This window comes from Eschrichtius robustus, chromosome 9 (genome assembly GCF_028021215.1).
Source record: "Eschrichtius robustus isolate mEscRob2 chromosome 9, mEscRob2.pri, whole genome shotgun sequence".
Lineage (NCBI taxonomy): Eukaryota > Metazoa > Chordata > Mammalia > Artiodactyla > Eschrichtiidae > Eschrichtius > Eschrichtius robustus.
In genome coordinates, this window is record NC_090832.1 from 52,449,444 (window position 1) to 52,471,626 (window position 22,183).

Genomic DNA, 22,183 nt, shown 5'->3' on the forward strand with positions numbered 1-22,183 from the left:
GAACCCCTCTTCAGCTTTCCTTAAGTGATCATTGAGGAAACCTTTGCCTTGGTTTCCACCTTATTCTTTCTCCTTCCAAGCTCACCATGCTGAGTGAAGTTACTGTCTTTTTCCTGGGAAAAGTGTAGTGTAGCCGCCTCACTTCTTCCCTTGGCTGAGGCCGGTATTTCTGCCTGCAAGCTGGTTTCTTTCCTAGTTGGCTTGGCTTTGGAAGTAATGACTCCAGTTGTCTTCATGAGCCCTTCCCCAGCCTGTGGCTGCTCTGAAAAAATGAATTGCTCCAGTTCTTGTGGAAATTGTTCCCAATGCCCTGGGTGCTACAGAACCAAGCGCTGTGTGTTTCTTGTGTCTGGGGCCCCAGGGAGGGTGGAGGAAGCAGCTACGGCACGGTAAGCTTTGAGCAGCCCCCTGGCACACATCTCTCCTACCCGTCTGCCATGGGGCCTAGGATGACACCACTAAAGAGTTTGCCTTTAGACTAAGACATTGCCTCTTTAGGATTGCCTTGTCAAAGTTCCCTTAAAGGATAACATATCAAGTTATTATTACCTTGGATGAGGAATTAGTTTATTACCCACTTTCCCACGATTGTGGCAAGAAAGGCAGGTGCATTTATAAGCGAAGGGATGGAGGTCTTCATTGATTTCAGGCTTCATATCCATCCGTAGGACCACGTCGTTCCTAAACAAGCTCGTACAGTCTTGAACTCATTTGAACCAGATCCTGCTCTGCCCCAAGGTTGTTCAGTCAAAGCTGGAGTGTTCCAGGTTTGGTGCCACACAGTTAGAGGGTTTGTCAACACTCATTAGGACATTTCCAAAAGACAGTTAATCAGACAATAAGAAAATGCAAAACCATGACACATAAGGAACTATATTAAAAAATGGTTGATTTGGGGAAGACACAATTTTCTGTTCCAGGATATGACAGCAGGTCATGTGGATCTGTTCTCCGTGGCCCTGAAGATAGATTTAATTAAACCTCATGTCTTGCCACTCAAACTCTGGTCAGGAGCACTGTCATAACCTGAGAAAGGAAAAGCCAGTGGCCCTCCCTCACTCCTTCACAACAGGTCCCCGGTGTTTTGAAGACACGTTAAAGTTGGAGAAGCCTGGGTTTCAGGAATACCCTCCCACGTAGAGGACTTGGCAGCTGACTAACCAGGTGGAACTCTCAGAAGACAGCTCCCTCAGGAGTCAGGTGGGGTTGACATTGTAAAGAACTTTGAAAAGTCAAAGCCATTCAGAAGTAGAAGGAGCTGCTTGGATGGAGAGATCTCCTCATTACTGGTGCCAAGTGCAGGTGTCCACGTGTCAGGGCCATTAGGGTGAACTCTGGCAGCCCAGAGGAGGAAGAGCAAGATGTCCTCTCTGGTACCTTCCAAGCTGAGAGTCACGGCTGGAGGTGGCAGAGGAAGGCCGCGGACAGCAGGAGGTGAGAGGCCCCAGGAGCCCTGGGGAGGGGTCCCCCAAAGGGGAAGATGAGGATACCGAGACAGAAGGGCTCACATTAGAGCAGAGAGAGGGCTTCTTCCAAATCTCTTCCTCAGACCTTTGAAAGATACACTCTGTCACCAAATGATGTTTCTCCTGAATTCAGGGAAAACCGGGCTTCAGACCCACTCAGCTGCCTGAATTCAATCTGGAAGGTAGAGTTCTTGGCTTGAGACCAAGAATTTTAGTCATTTTCCTCCAAATCTATTAACTGACAGCCAAATATTCATGTTTTCAGAGAAGGGCAGTTCCCTGGATGCTTTAGGAGAATGGAAGCAAAAACATGGATTTGATAACATTTGTGGTTCTGTCAGAAGTCCTGAGATGATCATGGGGAAATTTTACCTTATCTTTGAATGTTGAAAAAAAAAAAGGTCTCAATTATAAGTAAGCTTTAGCCAGTGCTTCTCAAACTTTAATATGCCCTGGTACCACCCAGGCATCTTGATAAAATGTGGATTCTGGCTCAGGAGGGCTGGAGTGGGGCCTGAGAGTCTGGTTTCTAACAGGCTCCCAGGTGATGTCCGTGCTGCTGCTGGTTGGGGACCACACTCTGAACAAGAAAGTGTGTGCTGACGGAGTCCTGCTCCCAGAGGTAAATTTATTTCAGGTTTTCAGTAAAATAAGTCTATCTGTGCTAGGATGGTGCCAAACCTGTAAAAGCATTGCTGCTGAGGATGATCTGGTGCCCCGTGGAGGTGTTTGTGGGCTGGAGAAGAAGAGAGGGGCGTGAGGGGGCAGAGTAGTCAGGCAAGGTGGCACATGTGCAAATCCAGGTGAGAAAGAGGAGGTTTGCAGTGCTGGGGAAGAGAGTAAAAGAAAGGAAAGAATGATGACGGGCAAATTTCTCGGTGCGGCCTGACCACCACGGGCAGCAGGGTCTCTGTTGCCCTCTAAGCTTCCCTGAATTCCTAGAAGACCCCAGGGATCTGTTCTCTCAGACCCTTGTTTACATACCCTCCCTGCCTTATACTGCTAGAATCTGGGTCCAGACCTCATCTCCCTGCTAGGTAGACTTGAGGGCAGGGACGTGCAGTCCCCAGCAGAGCCTGAGACGTAACAAGTCCACAGTAAATATTTACTGTTTCGAATTCTATGGGACACAACAGAACAAACTGTCTGCTCACCAAGCGTTGGGGAGATCTTCTCTGGAAACCACAAATGTGATAGCTGAACTCTTTTGCAAGATCTAGTTTAGTGATTGGTTTCCTGCCTTTTGAAGGTTTGACATGATGGGAACAAATTGTTTACTTTTTGTTGAGTAGCTTTTTTTGATACACAGACGGTGGGGGTGGGAGATGAGAAAGGACATTTATTCTTGAGACTTGATGTTTTCTTCCTTGGCTGGTGGTCTTGGAGCCAGGCACCGGAAAACTACTGGAGTAGCAGACACGCACGGTACATTCTGCTGTGGTTGAATGGTTGAAACTTCATAGCCAGCCATCTAGAAATCAAATCTGCTTCCTTGTTAAACTACAAATTTGTCTAATGTAATAGCTCTACAGAGAATGACTATCCAGAGAATATCTCTCTTTCCAAAAGGTTGTTTATTTCTAAAAGGAAATAGAGCTTATCAAGTGGCATGAGTTCCATCATACAGAACTATCCACATGATCAGTTGGTAAACGTTTTCTGAGCTCCCTCTACGTGTGATACCTGCAGAGCTGAGGCCACTGGTTCAGAGCCACACAGAAAGGCAGCAGCAGGGTGGAAGCTGAGCCTAGGTCTTCTCCTCCCTGGCCCTTTGCTTTTCCTCCCAAGCCTATCGGTAGGGCCCCATTACCCAACACTTGCTGGGGTGTGTGTGTGTGTCCTGTTCCCTGGCTCAGAAGCCTGACCACACAAAATGGATGTTCACAAGTGGCTTGTGGTACCCCTGTGTCACTTCTTCTAGAAAAGATGTAAAAGAACGAAACAAGCACAAATGCCCACTTAGCAAAATCTAGGCAGAAACTGCACTCCAGGGACATCAATTATCTTTTCTCCTTCTGGTTAATATCTTGGCCCCAAGGAGTGTCTCATCCTTATCCTTGTGCCCTAGCTACATCGTTGCTAGACGACATCCACAGGACAGGCAGAGCCTATCATCCTAGACACCAGGAGAACTTTCTCATCCCTACAAAACCCACACAAAGTGGCCTACTCCACCGACACTAGGTGTGGTTTGACCTGGTATTTTAAATAATATATGAAATGATGGGGGGAAAAAAGAAATGAAGGAAGGCATGTGCAGGCCAATGATAAGAATATTGCAGAGCTATGTTCACCCTGTCATAGCCACGGGCCATGTGAACAAAATGAGCCATCGGGTTCTCAAGCCATGCATTGGAAAGGGGGTCATTTGGAAGGAGAACAAAGTATCAGTGTCAAGCTCAGTTCTTAAGAATCTTTGCAGAAAGTTTTGATGGAAAGGTGAAAAGAAGAATGTCCGCAAGTTCGGCAGCAAATATAAAAGGCCTTCCTATATTTTCGGACAGATGGGTCCAGGAGAAGCCCAGCCAGAGCTCTTACAGCATGGAATAGGGAGTGTTTGCCAGTGTAGAATTCCTGATCTTAGCTCTGCCTGTGTGCCAATATGAGTTCATTTAGGAAAAGCTATTTATCATCCTTTCAGTGATATCATTCATTAAAGTATAATATCTGTACCTATTTTAAAACATTGAGCTAAAAGGGAAAAATGTAACCACTAAGGAAAACACTGGGTTTTGTAGAATTTGAAATAGATTTTCACAATGCTCAGTAATTTATTGGATCCCTTTGCGCTGTAATGCTTTGGTTCTCTTTTGAATCCTGTAGATATTGAGGAAGCGCAGGATTCAATAATTATTGGTTAAATGAATGAATGAATGAATGAATGAATGAGTGTTCCAATTAAGTTGTTGGAACCTCCCAAGGTACTTGAAATATGGGATAAATAGGCTACTATTGAATCATGGTGACCAATTTGGTAATATTTTAATAGAAAGTATATACATTAAAATGGAACAAAAAGAAATGAAGATAACGCTCCTCTTGTCCAAGATCACAAATAAAGTCATTTTGTGGATTAAAGATGCCAACACCAAAGACTTGAGGAGCAGAATGATGATGGTGGTAAATCCCCAGTAGGCTTTCTACTGTTTGGGAGAGCTCCTTCTAGGAGGGAGTGTGGAGGAGAAAAAGAGGCTGCCAAAAAATAGGCGGTATGAGCTCTTTCTTCCTACAAGGCTGGTCTCAGGAAATCTCTGAAAGACACCCCTGCCCCTGCCCCATGCCTCTCTTCAAATAAAGAAATCTACTGGAAATCTTCCCCTTTGTTCCATGAAACTGTCCTTCATGTGACACCCCTACCCATCATTCCCCCATGAGCCACTCTTGGACTGGGGACGATGCTGGGGACAGCTGAGCCAGGTGCGGAAGGCCCTCTGTGTCTCTGGCAGGCCTGTCCAAAGAGGCTCCTGCCTTGATGGAAGAGTAGACGTAGGGAATGGGCAAGGTCTCTACGGAGATCCAAGGAGATGGTGACCAAGGTCTCTGGTTTATACATCAGAACACAGAAAGCACAAGGACTGATGGAAACAAAGGATCAAGTATATGAGATTTGGCCATCCCAAAATCTCCAGGGCCCAGAGGAGCTGTAATTGGATTCTCTATCCTTTGGGCTGCTCCTCTGGACTAATACCCTGAGCCCCTGTGGTGGGTCCTAAGGTAATATCTGCAGGTTATCCACACCAGTATCTACTGACCGTGCATCAGAACTAGGGTTAAATTGGCAAACCATGCCAAGAGGAATTGAAGCAACTCTGGAAACCAGTAGCCTTCTAAGATAAACTCCATGAGCTTTCTCCTATTAGTTGGTAGTTTCTGGGTCTCAGACATAAGTAGCAAACCCTTTGATTTTGGGGAAAAAAAAAAATCCCATAAACTTCCTGACAGAGAATTAGATATTCTATAGCAGATACATCCTAGCTGCTACCGAATTAATAGTTACAACTTCCAACCTAGGTATGCAGAGTCAAGAGGAATGAAACAAATTCCCCTTTCCCACCTGTATTATTTATCTATTGCTGTGTGACAAATTACCCCAAAACCTAGTGGCTTAAAATAACATTTATTATCTCACAGTTTCTGTGACTCAGGAATTCAGGTGCAGCTTAACTTGGTCCCCTGGCTCTGGGTCTTTCACAAGGCTGCAAGCATCCCAGAGTTCAACTAGGGCAGGATCTACTTCCTAGCTCATTCATATGGTTGTTGGCGGGATTCCATTTCCCGCGAGCCATTGGTTCCTTGCCATATAGGCCTCTCCACAGAGCTTCTCACAACATGGCAGCCTGCTTCACCCACTTGAGAAATACAGGAAAGCCTCCCTAAAAATTAAGATGTCCATTTAGAACCAAAAGAGATATGGTGTTCTCTATTCCAGGGACTCCAACATTTTCCTGATTAAGGGTCACTTTAAATTTCCCCAGAGTTCTAAGAAAGACCAAAAAGAGCCGGGGGCTATTGAGGAAACAGAGCTTGACTGTGGGAGGTCCCACGCTCTCACCCTCCCCCGCCTTCTGGGAATTCATTCCCTTAAGCCTCGGGGTAGAGGCTTGGCCAAGCCGCAAAGAAAAGACCACAGAGATGGTGGTTAGGGAACCTGCTCCCCTCTGGAGACTGAAAGGGCATCCACTATTCTCAAACGGCTGACACTGGGCAAAATTGCCTTCGGGCAAAATTTGCACAAGAGGAAATCTTAAATCTTAAAGACAAAGTCTCAGACAAACCAGCAACATTGGAAAGGACTAAAGAAGTTCAGGTGTCAGGGGGAAAATATAAATGTACTTAAATGGACCCAAGGGGAGTTATAAGGTTGATTCTGAGGGCTGAGTGATCTGAACTTAGAGACGAGCTTGAAGAGAAAATCTATACTGGCCAGAGACCAAGTTAATGGAAAATTTAATTGAAGCGAACGAAAGGCTGAGCCTCATAGGTGGTGTGGCCTGGTGCCCTTTGAACCAGGAAGGCTGGGACAAGAGGCCACAGGGGGCCCTAAGGGAGAACGTGATGAGCTTATCTGAGCCAGAACAAGGGGCGGGACCGAGCCGGAGCGAAGGAAACCTGCAGACCTCCACGAGAACCGCAGTGAAAGGCGGCGGGAGGGCAGAGAGGAGATCCGCTGGTTTCGGACACCGAGGAGTCCCGCCGAGGGCCTCCCTGCCGCCCACAGCCGAGCACGCGCTGGGCGCTGGCGGCGGTGCTGGCGAGAAGCGTGCGTGCGGCTGCCTGGTGGCGGAGACCCGGCCACTCCAGGTAGGAAGTGAAGCCCAGGTCCGGCTCTGAGCAGGGGAGGGGCTGCTCTACGGGGACCTGCTAGTGTCTCCTGGCCCTTCTCCCTCCTGCCCCGCTTCCTCTTTCTGCTTCTCTCCTTGCAGGTCTCTTTCCCTGCATTCCAGAACTCACTGGCTGTGCTCCTTAGGTGGTGGCACCTGATTAAGTAGAGGGGAATAGTTATTGCACGGTTATTCACGTGGCGGTGTTATCAGGCCGACTCTGTTACTTCCTTTTCTCATCTGGGGTTCAGGGCTAGGGACCCGTGGTGCCGCTATCTCTTTAAACAGCAGAGCCAAGGCGCTCACACACGGAGCCCTCTGGACACTGGTCCAGTGGTCTGACCTTCTTGTCAGCCTGGGCAGGGTCACGTGGCCTGCTGGGCTGGGCAGACCCGCTGGCAATCAATCCCAGGAGAGGCAATGGCTTTCAGCCTGGGGGAAGGTAGCAGAGCTGATTGTAGAAAGGGTTCACTCTGTGCGGCTGCTCCTTCAGCTGGGAAGTTGTGACTGATGTGAGGAAAGGGGAGTGGAAGGTGAGTGTGTGTGTGTGTGTGTGTGTGTGTGTGTGTGTGTGTGTGTGTATGAGAGAGAGAGAGAGAGAGAACTGTTTAGTGCTGGGAAGAACAGTGTCTGAGACTCTGGGATGTAGGGTTATTATTGCAGAGAGATTACTTGAGAATAATTTTGCAGACGGTGGTGTTGTCGCTTTTCAGGGCTTCATTTGGTTAGAGAATCCAAGTAAAGGGCCTTTTAAAATTCTTTAAATAAATTAAATAGTCCAAGCTCACTTAACTGTGAGCAGTTGGCTCTTGTGTCCTACCTGAAAAGGGGCCAGCACCCCCTGAACTAAACCTCAGGTCAGCAGGTCTGGAGTCTCATCCATGTGGGCCCCTCTTTCCTCCCTGGGCTGCTGTCGCTGCTTTGGGACTTTCTCTTTCTCTCTCTGGCTCTTGGCTTTCTCCTTCCTGTCCCTCTGCCTCTTCCTGCTTCTCTTTGGAGTTTCTGCACTTTCCAGGTGCTCAGCTGACCCTCCAGAACCGCAGCAGGATGGGCTGTGCTGGGCGTCCCCCAGGCCTCTGCAGGGGTGTGGGTGGAGGGAGGAGTCCACACGCTCCTGACTCAGACCCTAGAGCTTTGTTCTCCAAACAAGGAGGCTTAGACCTGGTTCAGGTTCAGGAGCAAAGGGGTATCCTTTGAGGCTTGAGTGGGTTTGAAGTCTTCTAGAGTATTTTTTAGCCTAATGGGCAGGCTTTATACGTAGCAGCTGGGGAAACCATAGTCCACAAGCAGATTAGCTATGGTGAAAAAGGCACGTTAGCCTCTTTTGAATGTTCCTAAGACACCAAACCTTGAAAACGTGGCAGCCTTCTTTGAATGTGCCATTTGTGTCTGTGCCTTTCTATTTAAGCATGCTCTTGTGATCGTATGAAAGCAGATTAATCCTTTTTCTGGAGGAAAGATTTAATGATTTATAAGTGGCATCCTTAGTGTCTTGGATAGAGGCAGGAGGTTATAGAAGCGAAGCACATAAAATGCCTCTTGTTTACCCTGCTTTGCTGAGCTGGTGTGCACAGCGATGAAACGGCCTTAAATAGAGGCTGGGCTGGATCCTCTTGTTTAATGAGAGGTGCCAGGGTGACAAGGTAGCTCATTTCAGATGAGAAGTGATTTTCTAAGAATCCAGGAAAAAAGACTGGGAACGTCTTAATCTGTCAGCCCTGTGGTTTACCACAAGTCTGTGTGCGGGAATCAGATCCACGCAGGGCACTCTCCGCAGATGATCCCAGGTCTGCTGGCCCCATCTGGTGTTCACTCACCAGTCAGCCACAAAACTGCTTGAAAAGTGTAGTTCTCTCTCCAAGGAGATTTGGTCCTTTTTTTTTTTTTTTTTTACCAACTTTAAATAGTGGTTTTGGGTAGCAAAGAATTCACGAGCCACACTTTATTAAATTCATCTTACCTGTATGTTGGATGACTTAATGGTTTTAATAGTATAAAGGGTAGGTACCCAGCAGTCATCCTTTTAACTGAAGCAAGAGGAATTGGGGTTAGGTGTAAGGAAGAAGTTTCAGGCAATGAGGTTTGTGGCATAATGACCTAACTGTGAGGAGATTGTAAGATCTCTTTTGGGAAGCTTTTAAATAAGAGGCTCAGTTATTTACTTTATTTTCCGCTCCAAATACCACCCTGCCTGAAGAGAGAATTTGGGGCAAGCTCAAGGCATCCCACCATTAATTTACCACCTTCACAATTTTTGCTATGTCTGACTAAAACCTATAGAAGTGTTTACTCAAGATATTCCTTTAAATGGATTCATTTCTTTTAACCGTAGCCTTTAGTCATCTTAAGCAGTGATACCTTATCAGTGAAATCATAGTTTGATGAGCTAACTATATTTTATTGCTGTGCACTAAAATATATGACTATAATAAAATAACGTTCACCTGTTTTTGTGTCTTCCAAAAAGATACATGTTCAAGTCCTAACCGCAGGTACCTGTGAAAGGGACCTTCTTTGAAAATAGGGTCTTTGCAGAGGTAATCAAGTTGAGGTCACACTGGATTACGGGCGCTAATCCAACGACTGATGTCCTTATAAGAGGGAAATTTGGGCACAGACACAGACACAAAGGGAGAATGCCATGTGACCACAGAGGCAGAGATTAGAGTGGTGTGTCTGCAGCCAAGGAACACCACGGATCATTGACTATCACCAGAAGCAGGTGGAGGCAAAAAAGGATCTTCTAGAAACTGCAGAGAGCATGGCCCTGACAACACCTTGATTTCAGACTTGTAGCCTCCAGAAGTGAGAGAGAATATATTTCTGTTGTTTTAAGTCACCAAATCTGTGGTAATTTCTGCAGCCTTATGAAACTAATACACCTAAGTACCGCCAAGAATCATCCCCTGCTGGGCCAGCGGGACACATTTTTTTTTTTTTTAACATCTTTATTGGAGTATAATTGCTTTACAATGGTGTGTTAGTTTCTGCTTTATAACAAAGTGAATCAGTTATACATATACGTATGTTCCCATATCTCTTCCCTCTTGCATCTCCCTCCCACCCTCCCTCCCTCCCTCCCTATCCCACCCCTCTAGGTGGTCACAAAGCACAGAGCTGATCTCCCTGTGCTATGCGGTTGCTTCCCACTAGCTATCTATTTTACGTTTGGTAGTGTATATATGTCCATGCCACTCTCTCTCTTTGTCACATCTTACCCTTCCCCCCCCCATATCCTCAAGTCCATTCTCTAGTAGGTCTGTGTCTTTATTCCCGTCTTGCCACTAGGTTCTTCATGACCTTTTTTTTTTTTTTCCCTTTGATTCCATATATATGTGTTAGCATACTGTATTTGTTTTTCTCTTTCTGACTTACTTCACTCTGTATGACAGACTCTAACTCCATCCACCTCACTACAAATAACTCAATTTCATTTCTTTTTATGGCTGAGTAATATTCCATTGTATATATGTGCCACATCTTCTTTATCCATTCATCCAATGATGGACACTTAGGTTGCTTCCATGTCCTGGCTATTGTAAATAGAGCTGCAATGAACATTTTGGTACATGACTCTGTTTGAATTATGGTTTTCTCAGGGTATATGCCCAGTAGTGGGATTGCTGGGTCGTATGGTAGTTCTATTTTTAGTTTTTTAAGGAACCTCCATACTGTTGACACATTTTAACACTCGGGGAAATGCTGAGTCGGGTGCTCTGTGAAGGTCCTTTTCAGTCCTGTGGTTGAATGATGATGGCCTTCATTGTATCAGTCATTTTTACACTCAGGTATGATGTAAGTGTCAGCACCCCTATTTATAAAGGTGAGGAAAAGGCTGTGTTAATCGGGTTTGAGCAGATGCATCTCGTCAATTCTGAATGGCACCCTGATGTGTGCACCTGAACGTGCTAATCACTCCCAGGCTTCCTGGGAGCTACAGGCTGTGTAGGACCACGGCTGGGGCTTAGTGATCTGTTTCCATGGCTGTCCACCTGGCCGCCTTTGGAATCACTGTCACATCCTTTGCTGAGTAGAGGGCTATTGCTTGACGCTCTCTCAAGTCGGTTTTACTTTCTGATGAATTCATTTGGATCATAGCCCAGAAGCTGGCTTTTATTACCTTTGATCTCACCCCATGGTTGTCAGCAGTTTTTAAACCAATAAGGTCCATATTCCCTTGTTCCCCATTTCCACATGTTGTCATAGGAGAACAGTATTCCATCTGCATCTCTATTTTCCAGCTGTAGTGCAGATTGGTGAATTATCTGCATTCTCTACCTTAGACTATCAGACTTTCATAGGCATATTTAATTTGGATTTAAAATATTTAATAAACAGAATAAATGTTTTAGTTAGATTTTTTCATTGTTTACTGTGCATCTACATGAAGAATTTATATTTAGTTCTTTATAATCTGAATTTTAACACGTCTTCTGTGTAACAGCAGTCTTACTGCCCAAATGTCTACTTAATATTTACTGAGCACCTTCTGAATGCCAAGCACCATGCCAGACACTGGGGACACAAAAAGGATTAGTATCCCAGACTATGAAAACTTTTCAATGAAGGGAATATAATGGCAGGCTTCCTGCTCACTGGCTTGGAATGTGCTGGCCCATAGCAGGTGCTCAAAAAATGTTAGTCTTCCTCTTCCTCGCTCCATTCAAGAAGCAGCCTAGTATCTGGCTCCATAGCCAGGTCCTTCCTGCTGATGTCTTCTGACCAGGAGGGAAGATGCAATAGAGGCCATCTAGGGGAAGGTGCAGAGTTCCAGGTTCCTGAAGACATCGTTCAGCACTGCATTAGCCACAAAGGATGAGGCACAGAGCATGCATGCCTACCCTTTGCTGCTCAGCTTCCCTGTGTCCAAGTGGCCAAAGCAGTGTTGGACTTGACTGTACAACACTGTCAAGAATGTGTTCACAGCCAAACACTGGGACTCTGCAATGAGTTTTTAAAAACAGCTTTATGGAGATATAATTCATATATCATACAATTCACCCATTTAAAGTGTATTATTCAATGGTTTTTAATGTATGTGCAACTATCACCCCAGTCAATTGTAGAAAGTTTTCAACACCTCAGACACCATACACTCTTTAGCTAGGACCCCCGGTTCCCCCAACCTCCAAATCCTGAGCAACCACTAATTTACTTTTGTCTCTATAGATTTGCCTATCCTGGACATTTCATACAAATGGAATCATTTAATATGTGGTCTTTTGTGGCCCAGTTTCTTTACTTAGCGTAACATTTCAAGGCTCACTCTCACTGTAGCATGGATCAGTACTTCATTCCTTTTTATGCCTGAAATTATTCCATTGTATGCATATACCATGTTTTGTTTATATATTCATCAGTTGATAGCTTTTTGAGTTGTATCCACATTTTGGCTATTAAGAATAGTGTTTCTGTAAACATTCATATAAAAATTTTTATGTGGAAATTTCATTTCTCTTGGGAATATATATATATATTTATACACACACATACATACACACACACCTAGTAGTAGAATTGCTGGGTTGTATGGTGAATTTATTTTTAACCATTTGAGGAAGAGCCAGACTGTTTTCCAAAGAGGCTGCATCATTTTACATTCCCACCAGCAGTGTGTGAGGTTTCCAATTTCTCTACAGTATCACCAACACTTACTATCATCTGACTTTTTGATTATAAGCATCCTAGTGAGTGTGAAGTGGTACCTCATTGTGGTTTTGATTTGCATTCCCCAATGACTAATGATTTAGAACAAGTTTTTGTGTGCTTATTGGCCATCTGTCTATCTTCTTTGGGAAAATGTCCATTCAAGCCCATTTTAAAATTGGGTTATTTGTCTTTTGATTGTTGAGTTGTAAGAGTTTTTTTAATATACTCTGGATATGAATTCTTTATCAGAGGTATGATTTGCAAGTAATTTCTCCCGTTCTGTGGGTTATCTTTTCACTTTCTTGATGGTGTCTTTCAAAATGCAAAAGTTTTAAATTTTGATAAATTCAATATGTCTATTTTTTCTTTTGTTGCTCATGCCTTTGGTGTCAAATCTAATAATACCTAGTCAAACCCAAGGTCATAAAGATTTACCCCTATATTTCCTTCTAAGAGTTTTATAAGTTTTTGCTCTTACATTTAGGTCTTTGATCCATTTCAAGTTAATTTTTGTGTATGGTATGAAGTAAGGGTCCAACTTCATTGTTTTGCATGTGGATATCCAGTTGTCCAAGCATCAGTTGTTGAAAAGACTATTCTTTTCCTATTGAATGATCTTGGCACCTTCATTGAAAATCAGTTGAACATGACACATAGGTTTATTTCTGGACTCTCAACTCTATTCCATTGTTCTATATGTCTCTCCTTAAGTCAATACCACACTGTCTTTGTTACCATTGCTTTGTAGTAAATTTTGAAATTGGGAAGCGTGACTACTCTACTTTGTTCTTCTTTTTCCATGATTGTTTTGGCTATTTATGGTTCCTTGAAAATCCATATGAGTTTTAGAATCAGCTTGTCAATTTCTACAAAAGAAGTCAGCTGAGATTCTGACAAGAATTGCATTCAATCCATAGATGAATTTAGGGTGTATTACCATCTTAATAATATTAAGTCTTCTGATTCATAAACATGGAATTTTTTCCAATTAAGTATTTAGATCTTCTTTAATTTCTTTCAATAATGTTTTGTAGTTTTTAGAGCATAAGTTTTATACTTCTTTTGTTAAATTTATTCCTCAGTATTTTATTCTTTTTAATACTATTATAAATTGAATTCTTTCCCCAATTTCATTTTCATATTGTTTAATGCAAATGTATAAAAGTACAATTGATATTTGCATATTAATTTTGTATCCTGTAACTTTACTGAATTCATTTATTAATTTCAATTAATAAAAGTGTTTTATTGGGTTCCTTAGAATTTTTTACATACAAGAGATAGTTTTACTTCTTCCTTCCCAAATTAGATGCCTTTTCTTTTTCTTACCTACTTGCCCTGGCTGGAACCTCCAATACAATGTTGAATAGAAGTAGCAAGAATAGAGACATCTTTGTGTTGTTCCTGATCTTAGGAAGAAAAGCATCCAGTCTTTCGCCATTAACTATGATGTTAAGTGTAGGTTTTTTTGTGGATGCCCTTTTTCAGCTTGAGGAAGTTCCCTTCTATTCCTAGTGTGTTGAGTGTTTTTCTCATGAAACAATGTTGGAGTTTGTCAAATGCTTTTTCTGCATCTATTGAGATAATCACATGATCTTTGTTTTTTATTCTGTCGATATCACATATTACATTAATTGATTTTCAGATGTTAAACCAACCCTGCATTCCTGAAACAAATCCTACTGGATCATGATGTATAAGTCATTTTGTATGTTAAGGATTTGTTTTGCTAGTATGTTGTTGAGAATTTTTGCATCCATATTAATGAGACGTTGGTCTGTAATTTTCTTGTGATGACTTTGTCTAGTTTTGGTATCAGGGTATTAGTGTTCTCATAGAATGAGTTGGGAAGTATTCCCTCCTTATATTAGTCTGCCTGGCTGCCATAACAGAATACCACATACTAGGTAGCTTTAACAACAGAATTTATTTTCTCACAATTCTAGAGGCCAGAAGTCTGAGATCAAGGTGTCATCAGGGTTAGTTTCTGGTGATACTTCTCTTCCTGGCTAGTGGACAGCCACTTTCTCTCTGTGTCTTCACATTGCCTCTTCTCTGTGCATGTGTGTGAAGAGGGAGAGAGCTCTCTCATGTCTCTTCCTCTTCTTGTCAGTACTTTCTTTTTAACCAGTTCTATCAGGTTGAGGTCTTACCCTTAAGGCCTTACTTAACCTCTATTTCCTCCTTATGGACCCTCTCTCCAAATATAGTTGCAGTGGGGGCTAGGGCTTCAACATATGAACATTTGAGGGGGACACAATTCAGTCCATAGCACTCGTTTTTTACTTTTTGGAAGAATTTGTGAAGAATTGGTTTTAATTTTTCTTTAAATACTTGGTAGAATTCACCTATGAAGCCATCTGAGCCTGGGATTTCTTTGTTTTTTGATTACTAATTTAATCTCTTTAATTGTTATAGGTCTATTCAGATTGTCTATTTCTTTTTGTCAGTTTTGGTAGTTTGTCCATTTCTTCTAAGTTACCTAATTGATTGGCATAGAATTGTTTGTAATATTTCTTAATAATCCATTTTATTTCTGTGAGATTGGTGATAATGTCATCTCTTTCATTTCTGATTCTAGTAATTTGAGTCTCCTCTCTTTTTTTCTTGGCCAATCTAGCTAAAAGTTCGCCAATTTTGTTGATCTTTTCAAAGAGCCAGCTTTTGGTTTCTTTGATTTTCTCTATTTTTCTATTCTCTATTTAATTAATTTTCACTCTAATCTTTATTATTTTCTTCCTTCTGCTTGCTTTAAGTTTAGTTTGCCCTTTTCCCCCCAGTATCTTAATGAGGAAGATTAGGTTATTAATTTGAGAATGTTCTTCTTTTTAAATATAAGTATTTACAGTTACAAATTTTCTCAAGGCACTGCTTTCGCTGCATTCCATATGCAATGGTTTTTATTTCCAGGCAAGCTCCATATGCATCCCCGTCTGTGAGAAGACCTGCTAGTTCCCCTAATAAAATCAATTCTTAATCTTTCAATACCTACGTTGTGCGAGGAATCCATACGTGAAGAAGACATCTGGATCTTGTGGCCCAAATGTGTTTACTCATTGCCAACATTGGAGGATCCCTTGGTTTTTGTTATTCTAATGCCTTTGGGGATGTCTATATCTGGTTTGATCATGTGTAGTATATAGATGATTGTTGATGGGGCTAGATAGATATGATCTTGTCTGGGGTGGGAGGGACTGAAGAAAAGGAATTACTAGAATATTTTTCTTCCTCTTTCTATCCCTATAATCCCTCTGGACTTTGTTCTTCAAAACAAAGCAAAGCAAAACACCCCACACCATTTGGCCACAGGTATAGCTCTCAGAGTTCAACAGGCTGCAAGAATGAGCTTTAAAAGTGTAGAAAGTCCTGATCTACTTGGGTGGGGGAGCTGACGATGAGGTTGGCAGAGTCTCCAGGTCCTCTACTCCCCCTGCGCTTTAGATTGGTTCTTTCTCTCTCATCTGCAGGGTTTGGGGAGGACCATGGGGCCATCCAGATCAGCATTTGTGTCCCTAGTTTGTTAGCTTTGGTGGAAGGTTAGTGCCCTTGTGTGTACTGGAACTAAAAGTGTGGGGAGGAAGCACCGTCACACCTGTGTCAGAACCCAGGCCAATCATCAAAAAATCTACAAACAATAAATGCTGGCGAGGGTATGGAGAAAAGGGAACCCTCTTGCACTGTCGGTGGGAATGTAAATTGATACAGCCGCTATGGAGAACAGTATGGAGGTTCCTTAAAAAACTAAAAATAGAACTACCATATGACCCAGCAATCCCACTACTGGGCATATACCCTGAGAAAACCATAATTCAAAAAGAGTCATGTACCACAATGTTCATTGCAGCACTATTTACAATAGCCAGGACGTTGAAGCAACCTAAGCATCCATCGACAGATGAATGGATAAAGATGTGGCACATATATACAATGGAATATTACTCAGCCATAAAAAGAAATGAAATTGAGTTATTTGTAGTGAGGTGGATGGACCTAGAGTCTGTCATACAGAGTGAAGTAAGTCAGAAAGAGAAAAACAAATACTGGATGCTAACACATATAAATGGAATCCAAAAAAAAAAAAGGTTCTGATGAACCTAGGGGCAGAACAGGAATAAAGACGCAGATGTAGATAATGGACATGAGGACAAGGAGAGGGGGAAGGGTAAGCTGGGACGAAGTGAGAGAGTAGCATTGACATGTACACACAACCACATGTAATATAGACAGCTAGTGGGAAGCAGCTGCATCACACGGGGACATCAGCTCGGTGCTTTGTGACCACCTGGAGGGGTGGGATAGGGAGGGTGGGAGGGAGACGCAAGAGGGAGGGGATATGGGGATATATGTATACATATAGCTGATTCACTTTGTTATAAAGCAGAAACTAACACAACATTGTAAAGCAATTATACTCCAATAAAGATGTTAAAAAAAAAAAGAACCCAGGCCAAAGTTGTTACTCCTAGCTCTGGGACACTGTGACTCTGGCTTGATCTCTCCCAGGAATCATGGGCCAGGTGCGGGAGGCAGTGGTGATGGGCAAGAGAAGAGGGAGCAGGGATATTCTGACAAGCTGGCAGAAACTCCTGGAGGAGCAGAGCCATGGAGGGAGAAAGACCTTTGTTTGAATTTTATTTACAAGTCATCAATAACCAAGATAATCACATTTTCCTCAGAACATGGAGGGTCACATGTCCCAATCCCTACTAAAATATGCTTCGTTGGTGAGGTGTCAATCTGCTGAGAGGTGAGCTATTTGGGATTATGCCACGGTATCCACTCCTTCTCATCTGCCATCCCCACAGACAGTGGCACCTGTGCTGCTGGGGAAAGGTTTTCCAAGACTCAGCACCAGGTGTCTTCTTGAACTGCTCTCTGATCTCTGCTTCTCTGCCCTGCCTTCTTGCTTAGCAAAAACGGTCATCACTGAGGAGTGCCTGGTGAACCCTGCGAGCATGAACCGCTACAGCGTGGACTCCTCCTCCTCCGCCTTTAGCCACAGGGGCTCCCTGCCCACCTCCTCTTCGTTGTACTGCAAGAGGCAGAACTCTGGAGATGGCCACCTTGGGGGAGGCTCAGCCACCACAGTCGGTGGTCCCCATACCAGCCCCATGTCCTCTGGAGGCCCCTCAGCACCTGGGCTGAGGCCCCCTGGCTCCAGCCCCAAGAGAAACGGGACCTCTCTTGAAGGAAACAAATGTGGTAATGTAATGCGTGCACTGGCTTCCCCATGACCTAACCTCCTCTGCCCTTGCCCTGGGACCACCAAATGTAGGGAGACCGGGGGACTGTGGTGGTTTGAACACAGCAACACTGGGAAATTAGTAGTTTCCACAAATCCCTTCATGGATTTTTGTTGTTCTTGAGGGCAGCTGACTTCAACCTTTGACCATAAGCAAAGAAAATGGTGTATTAGAGTAAGTTAGGCTGTAGGAATAAGTAGAATCCAAAATGTACAGTGGCTCAAATACAATAGAAGTTTTTTATCCAGGAGTCCAAAGTGGGTGTTCCTAGTTGGTGTGTGTATCCCAACTCAGGGACCCAGGATCTGTCCATTTCATGGCTCTCCTGTCCCCTATGGCCTCCATGCCCCATGCATCTAGTGATAGAAAGGGAAAGAACAAACGAGGAAGATGAACGTGTTTCCCTAGAGCCTGGAAGTGATGCCCATCGCTTCTACTCACGTTTCATTGGCAAGAGCTGGCCATTTTACCAAACTTAACTCTGGGGGAATCTGAGAGGTGTAGACTAGCTCTGTGCCCGGAAAAAGAAGAACCGGAAGTTGCTAAAGACTTTTCTCTTGCACAGTGGGTGACTCTTGCAGGATACAAATACATGGGCAGACCAGAGTTAAGTAAAATTCCCACAATGCTGGTTATTTTTTTTTTTGTCCCGTAAGTTTTTTTGTTTTGTTTTGGTTTTCCATTTATTTATTTATTTAGGCTGCACCGGGTCTTAGGTGTGGCATGTGAACTCTTAGTTGTGGCATGCATGTGGGATCTACTTCCCCAACCAGGGATCGAACCCGGGCCCCCTGCATTGGGAGCCCGGAGTCTTACCCACTGGACCACTAGGAAAGGCCCCCCACAATACTGGTTATGATGCTACTTCTGTCTCACCCATTAAAGTTAGCTTATTGGAATGCAGTGTAGGAAGGTACTGTCATTTTAGGGGTAGCTTGATGTCCATTTTGATTTATGTTATTAAAAAAATCATCTTCAATTCAGTATTTGAGTATGAATAGAGCATAGTGGATAATCACATGGACTATGGAGCCCGATGGCCTGGGCTGGAATCCTGGATCTGCCATTTTCTGACTGTGTGACGTTTTGCAAGTCTGAACTTCTTTGTGCCTCAGTTTCCTCACCTGTGAGATTGGAATAATAATAATAGCACCTACTTCATAGGTTTGTTGGGAGGATTAAATAAATTCATATGTGTATTTAGTACAAGGCCTAAGAGTTAGTAAGAGCTCAGTAAATATCAGCAATCACAGATCACGTGAACACACCCCTCAACAGATCACAGCCCATCAACTCTACACCTGAGAGCTGCTGAACAAAGGAGGCCAGAGGCCCGGGAGTCAGGGAGTCTTCATTTTGCCCCTCTGGTGCCTCCTGCGGGCTGGCTGACTTCTCTGGCGTTTCTGTTCTGAGCCTTGGCTCGTCCACTGGTAGCCCTGACAGCCACAGTGGTGAGCTATTGCGTATGGTCCCAGATCCTCCACACTCTCCCCTCAAAGAGCCTCACCATCACAGACGAGCCTCTGTGGGCCGAGGAGGGGAGGCAGTTTTGAGGGGCAAGGCACTGTTCCCTCAGCCATGGGGGCTCTTGCCAAACATGGATGGCCCTGCTCCCCAACGTTGTCACACGGGGCCGTCGGCCAGGCAGGTTTGAGTGGGCAGAGCCCATTTTCCAAAACGGAGAGACGTTGTTGCATCTGATTTCTAAGAACAAGAGAAGGGAACAAAATCTGGCACAAACCCGCGTCATAAAGTAAATGAGGGGCAGCAGTCATTTCCTAGGTTTACCCCCATAGTTAGTGTAATATCAGACATATAGTAGGCGTTCAGTAAACATTCAATCTCTACCCCACTCCACTCCCCCCATGGAGCCCAGTGCCCTCACATTGCCCCTGCTTGTCAAAGCCCTCATCCTGGGGTCCCTCTGCCCATCACATGTCTCCTTCTCTCAACCTCTTCTCCTCAATGCAATTCCCATCTGCTCAAGGTGGTGATCACAGGACACCAGGCTGATTGAATGGACTCATAAACCTAAGAGTATTGCCATTCTTTAAAAAGGAGATATTTACTCTCCTATTTAAGTTGGTGAAATCTTAGACCCTATGTCTTAAGCGTAGGATTTCAAGCAGTAAGGGGAAGGCACGATTTGAATGGAGAGAACTTCTACCACTCCATCTGTCACTGAAGAGTTGTCTGCCCCAACCCAGCCCATCTGGTGGCCCAGATGAGGGGAATCCAGGACCCTTCAAAGGGGTCTCAGGTATTTAGCTCCCTCCCCCTTTCTCTTTCTGCCTCCTTCCAACAGAGTCCTGGGACGAACTCCCATCCCAGTTCCAACAGCCCTCCTGTCCTTCCTTTTCATCTCCGCTTCAGCCCTTTGTTCTCCTGGAATTAGGTCCTCATCTACTGTCTGAGTAATCTAGCCAAAGGGAAGCCCAGACCCTTGCTCAGAACAAGCTCTGAGAGAGCCCCCTCTGTCAGAGCCCTAGTTGCACCCCAGGAGAGCCCCACTAGCTCAGGACTTCTGCCTCTCAGGATCTTGGGTGAGACCAGAGAAATGGAGTGCACCAGTGCCTGCTGCCTTCCACTCCAAGCAAGCCACTGACTGTGGCCAGGAAGATGTAAGCAGAAGTGGAAAAAAGATTGGGTCGGCAACTGGCAGTTTCAGTCACTGCTGACTAGAAATATTCCTTCCCTCCTGTTTCCTCCTGTGGCACTTTGTCTCCTCATCCCTGGTACTTCCTCTCTCCTGTCCCACAGTAGGAACCAGACTCTCAGCTTCATGAGGTCTCTCACTCATATCTGAATCCTCTGCAGCCCCAGGAAAGGGGCCTGTTTGAGGCATATCCTAAATAGCTATTTATTGAGCACCTACTGTGGGCCAGACACTTTCCACACAACATTTATGACTTATTATAAGTTATATCTTATAATTTATTATTATAGCAAGTATATATTATTATTGTAGGTATCATTATATTCAATTTACAGATAAAGCAATTGAAGATCAAGAGAAGGTCAGTCAAGTGTTGAGTCAGGATTTGACTTCAACTGACTCCAAAGCTGGCTTTCAGAATTATCCCAGGGATTTTCAAACCATGCAAAATGGGCTTCAAGGGGTCCCTCAGAGGTTCTAGGGCATAGGAGAGAGGGGATGGGAGCAGATAATACTCCAACACTGCCCTCTTTAACCAGGGCCTCTTCACACTTGAAGAGTGGGGTTCTACGTTTGTGTAGTTTGAACAAAGTTTGCACAGCTAAACGCATTTGGAAACCATGGAGATAAACCATGCTGAATTGAGTGGCAGTATATTAAAGTAGGAGAGAAAACCCCTGGCCTCCTTACCCATTTGTCACCTAGCTGCCAGTCTAGGTGCCGGCTGCAGGCCCTCTGGAGGGCTGTGAGGTTTTCCCACCACCCAAAGAAGTGCTCAGTATTGCTCTGAAATTGCATCCCAAGTGAAATCAGTTGGTATTAAGAAACCGTATCTCTTTAAGGGGGTTTGACCTAAGTCATAAACCTGGAAGGGACCTAGAAATGGATTCTCCCCCATGGTGCTAATCAAAATGGTTTAAAACCGCAGAAGCCAGAAAATGGCATGAGGCTGCACAGGACAGTAGGTATCGATGACATGACAAACTTCTCAGTCCTCTCTCTCATGTGAATACCTACCCTGGCCTCCTGCTGTCTTTTTTTTTTTTTTTTTTTTTTTTGAAATGTGCAACTCTTTTATTTAAAAAATTATAAAATATTATTAAAGGACATAAAAATGAATAAATCGATAGTTAAGTTATACCCATCAATTGACCCAATATCATGATGGTGCTAATGCTCCCCAAATTGCTGTATATATTCCATTAAATATGTTCATGTCCTATGACCCAATAATACTTCTAGGAACATAACCTATAAAAACTTCGTCAGAGACATGTGCAAGGAAATTTTTTGCAGCACTGTTTGTACTTCCTCCTGCTGTCTTGATATATCGTGCCCATCACCTCTGTCAGTGGACTCTGAAGGGATGTATTCACAGGACACGTGTCCCTGTTTTTTGCTGATACTCAGGTGAAAATCTGAGAGCTCTCCTCTGTCTCTCATCCAAAATATAATCACTAAGAACTATAAAGAGGTTTTAGATAACAAAAGCTTCCTGACATTTGCATTAACAGGAGATGCTGCAGAATTCCCAACCACAAGTATGTCCAAGCTTCAGGACTGAAGTGACTCTGACATTGTTATTACCACTCATATGCTTTCCATGGGTTGGAGTTTGATTCCGTAGGGTATGGTCTCGGGTGACGGATAGAGAACAATTCAGCAAGAGAAAGAAGAATGGGGACAGCGCTTGACGTGGGGGGCGGGGAATGAGTGAAGGTGCGACACGGCTTATTCATTCCAAGGAAAGAGAAGAGTTTGTGCAGGGATGCCAAGGGAAATCATGCTGGGAAATTTGGGGTTCAAGTCAAGCAGACTGGGCTTTCTTTACTCTGTGGAAACCAGACA

General features: G+C 44.0%; 1 protein-coding gene across 3 annotated transcripts in view; it reads left to right on the plus strand.

Annotated features, from left to right (window-relative positions):
• SCML4 (Scm polycomb group protein like 4) overlaps nucleotides 1-22,183 on the plus strand; it is a 58,813-nt gene that overhangs the window by 29,429 nt on the left and 7,201 nt on the right. For 2 of the 3 annotated variants that reach the window (XM_068551223.1, XM_068551225.1), the window contains one exon: nucleotides 17,348-17,638. In XM_068551223.1, coding sequence (XP_068407324.1) covers nucleotides 17,348-17,638 — 291 coding nt within the window. Of the gene's footprint in view, nucleotides 1-6,646; nucleotides 6,768-17,347; nucleotides 17,639-22,183 lie in introns of those variants that run through there. The other variant, XM_068551226.1, reaches the window with a different exon arrangement.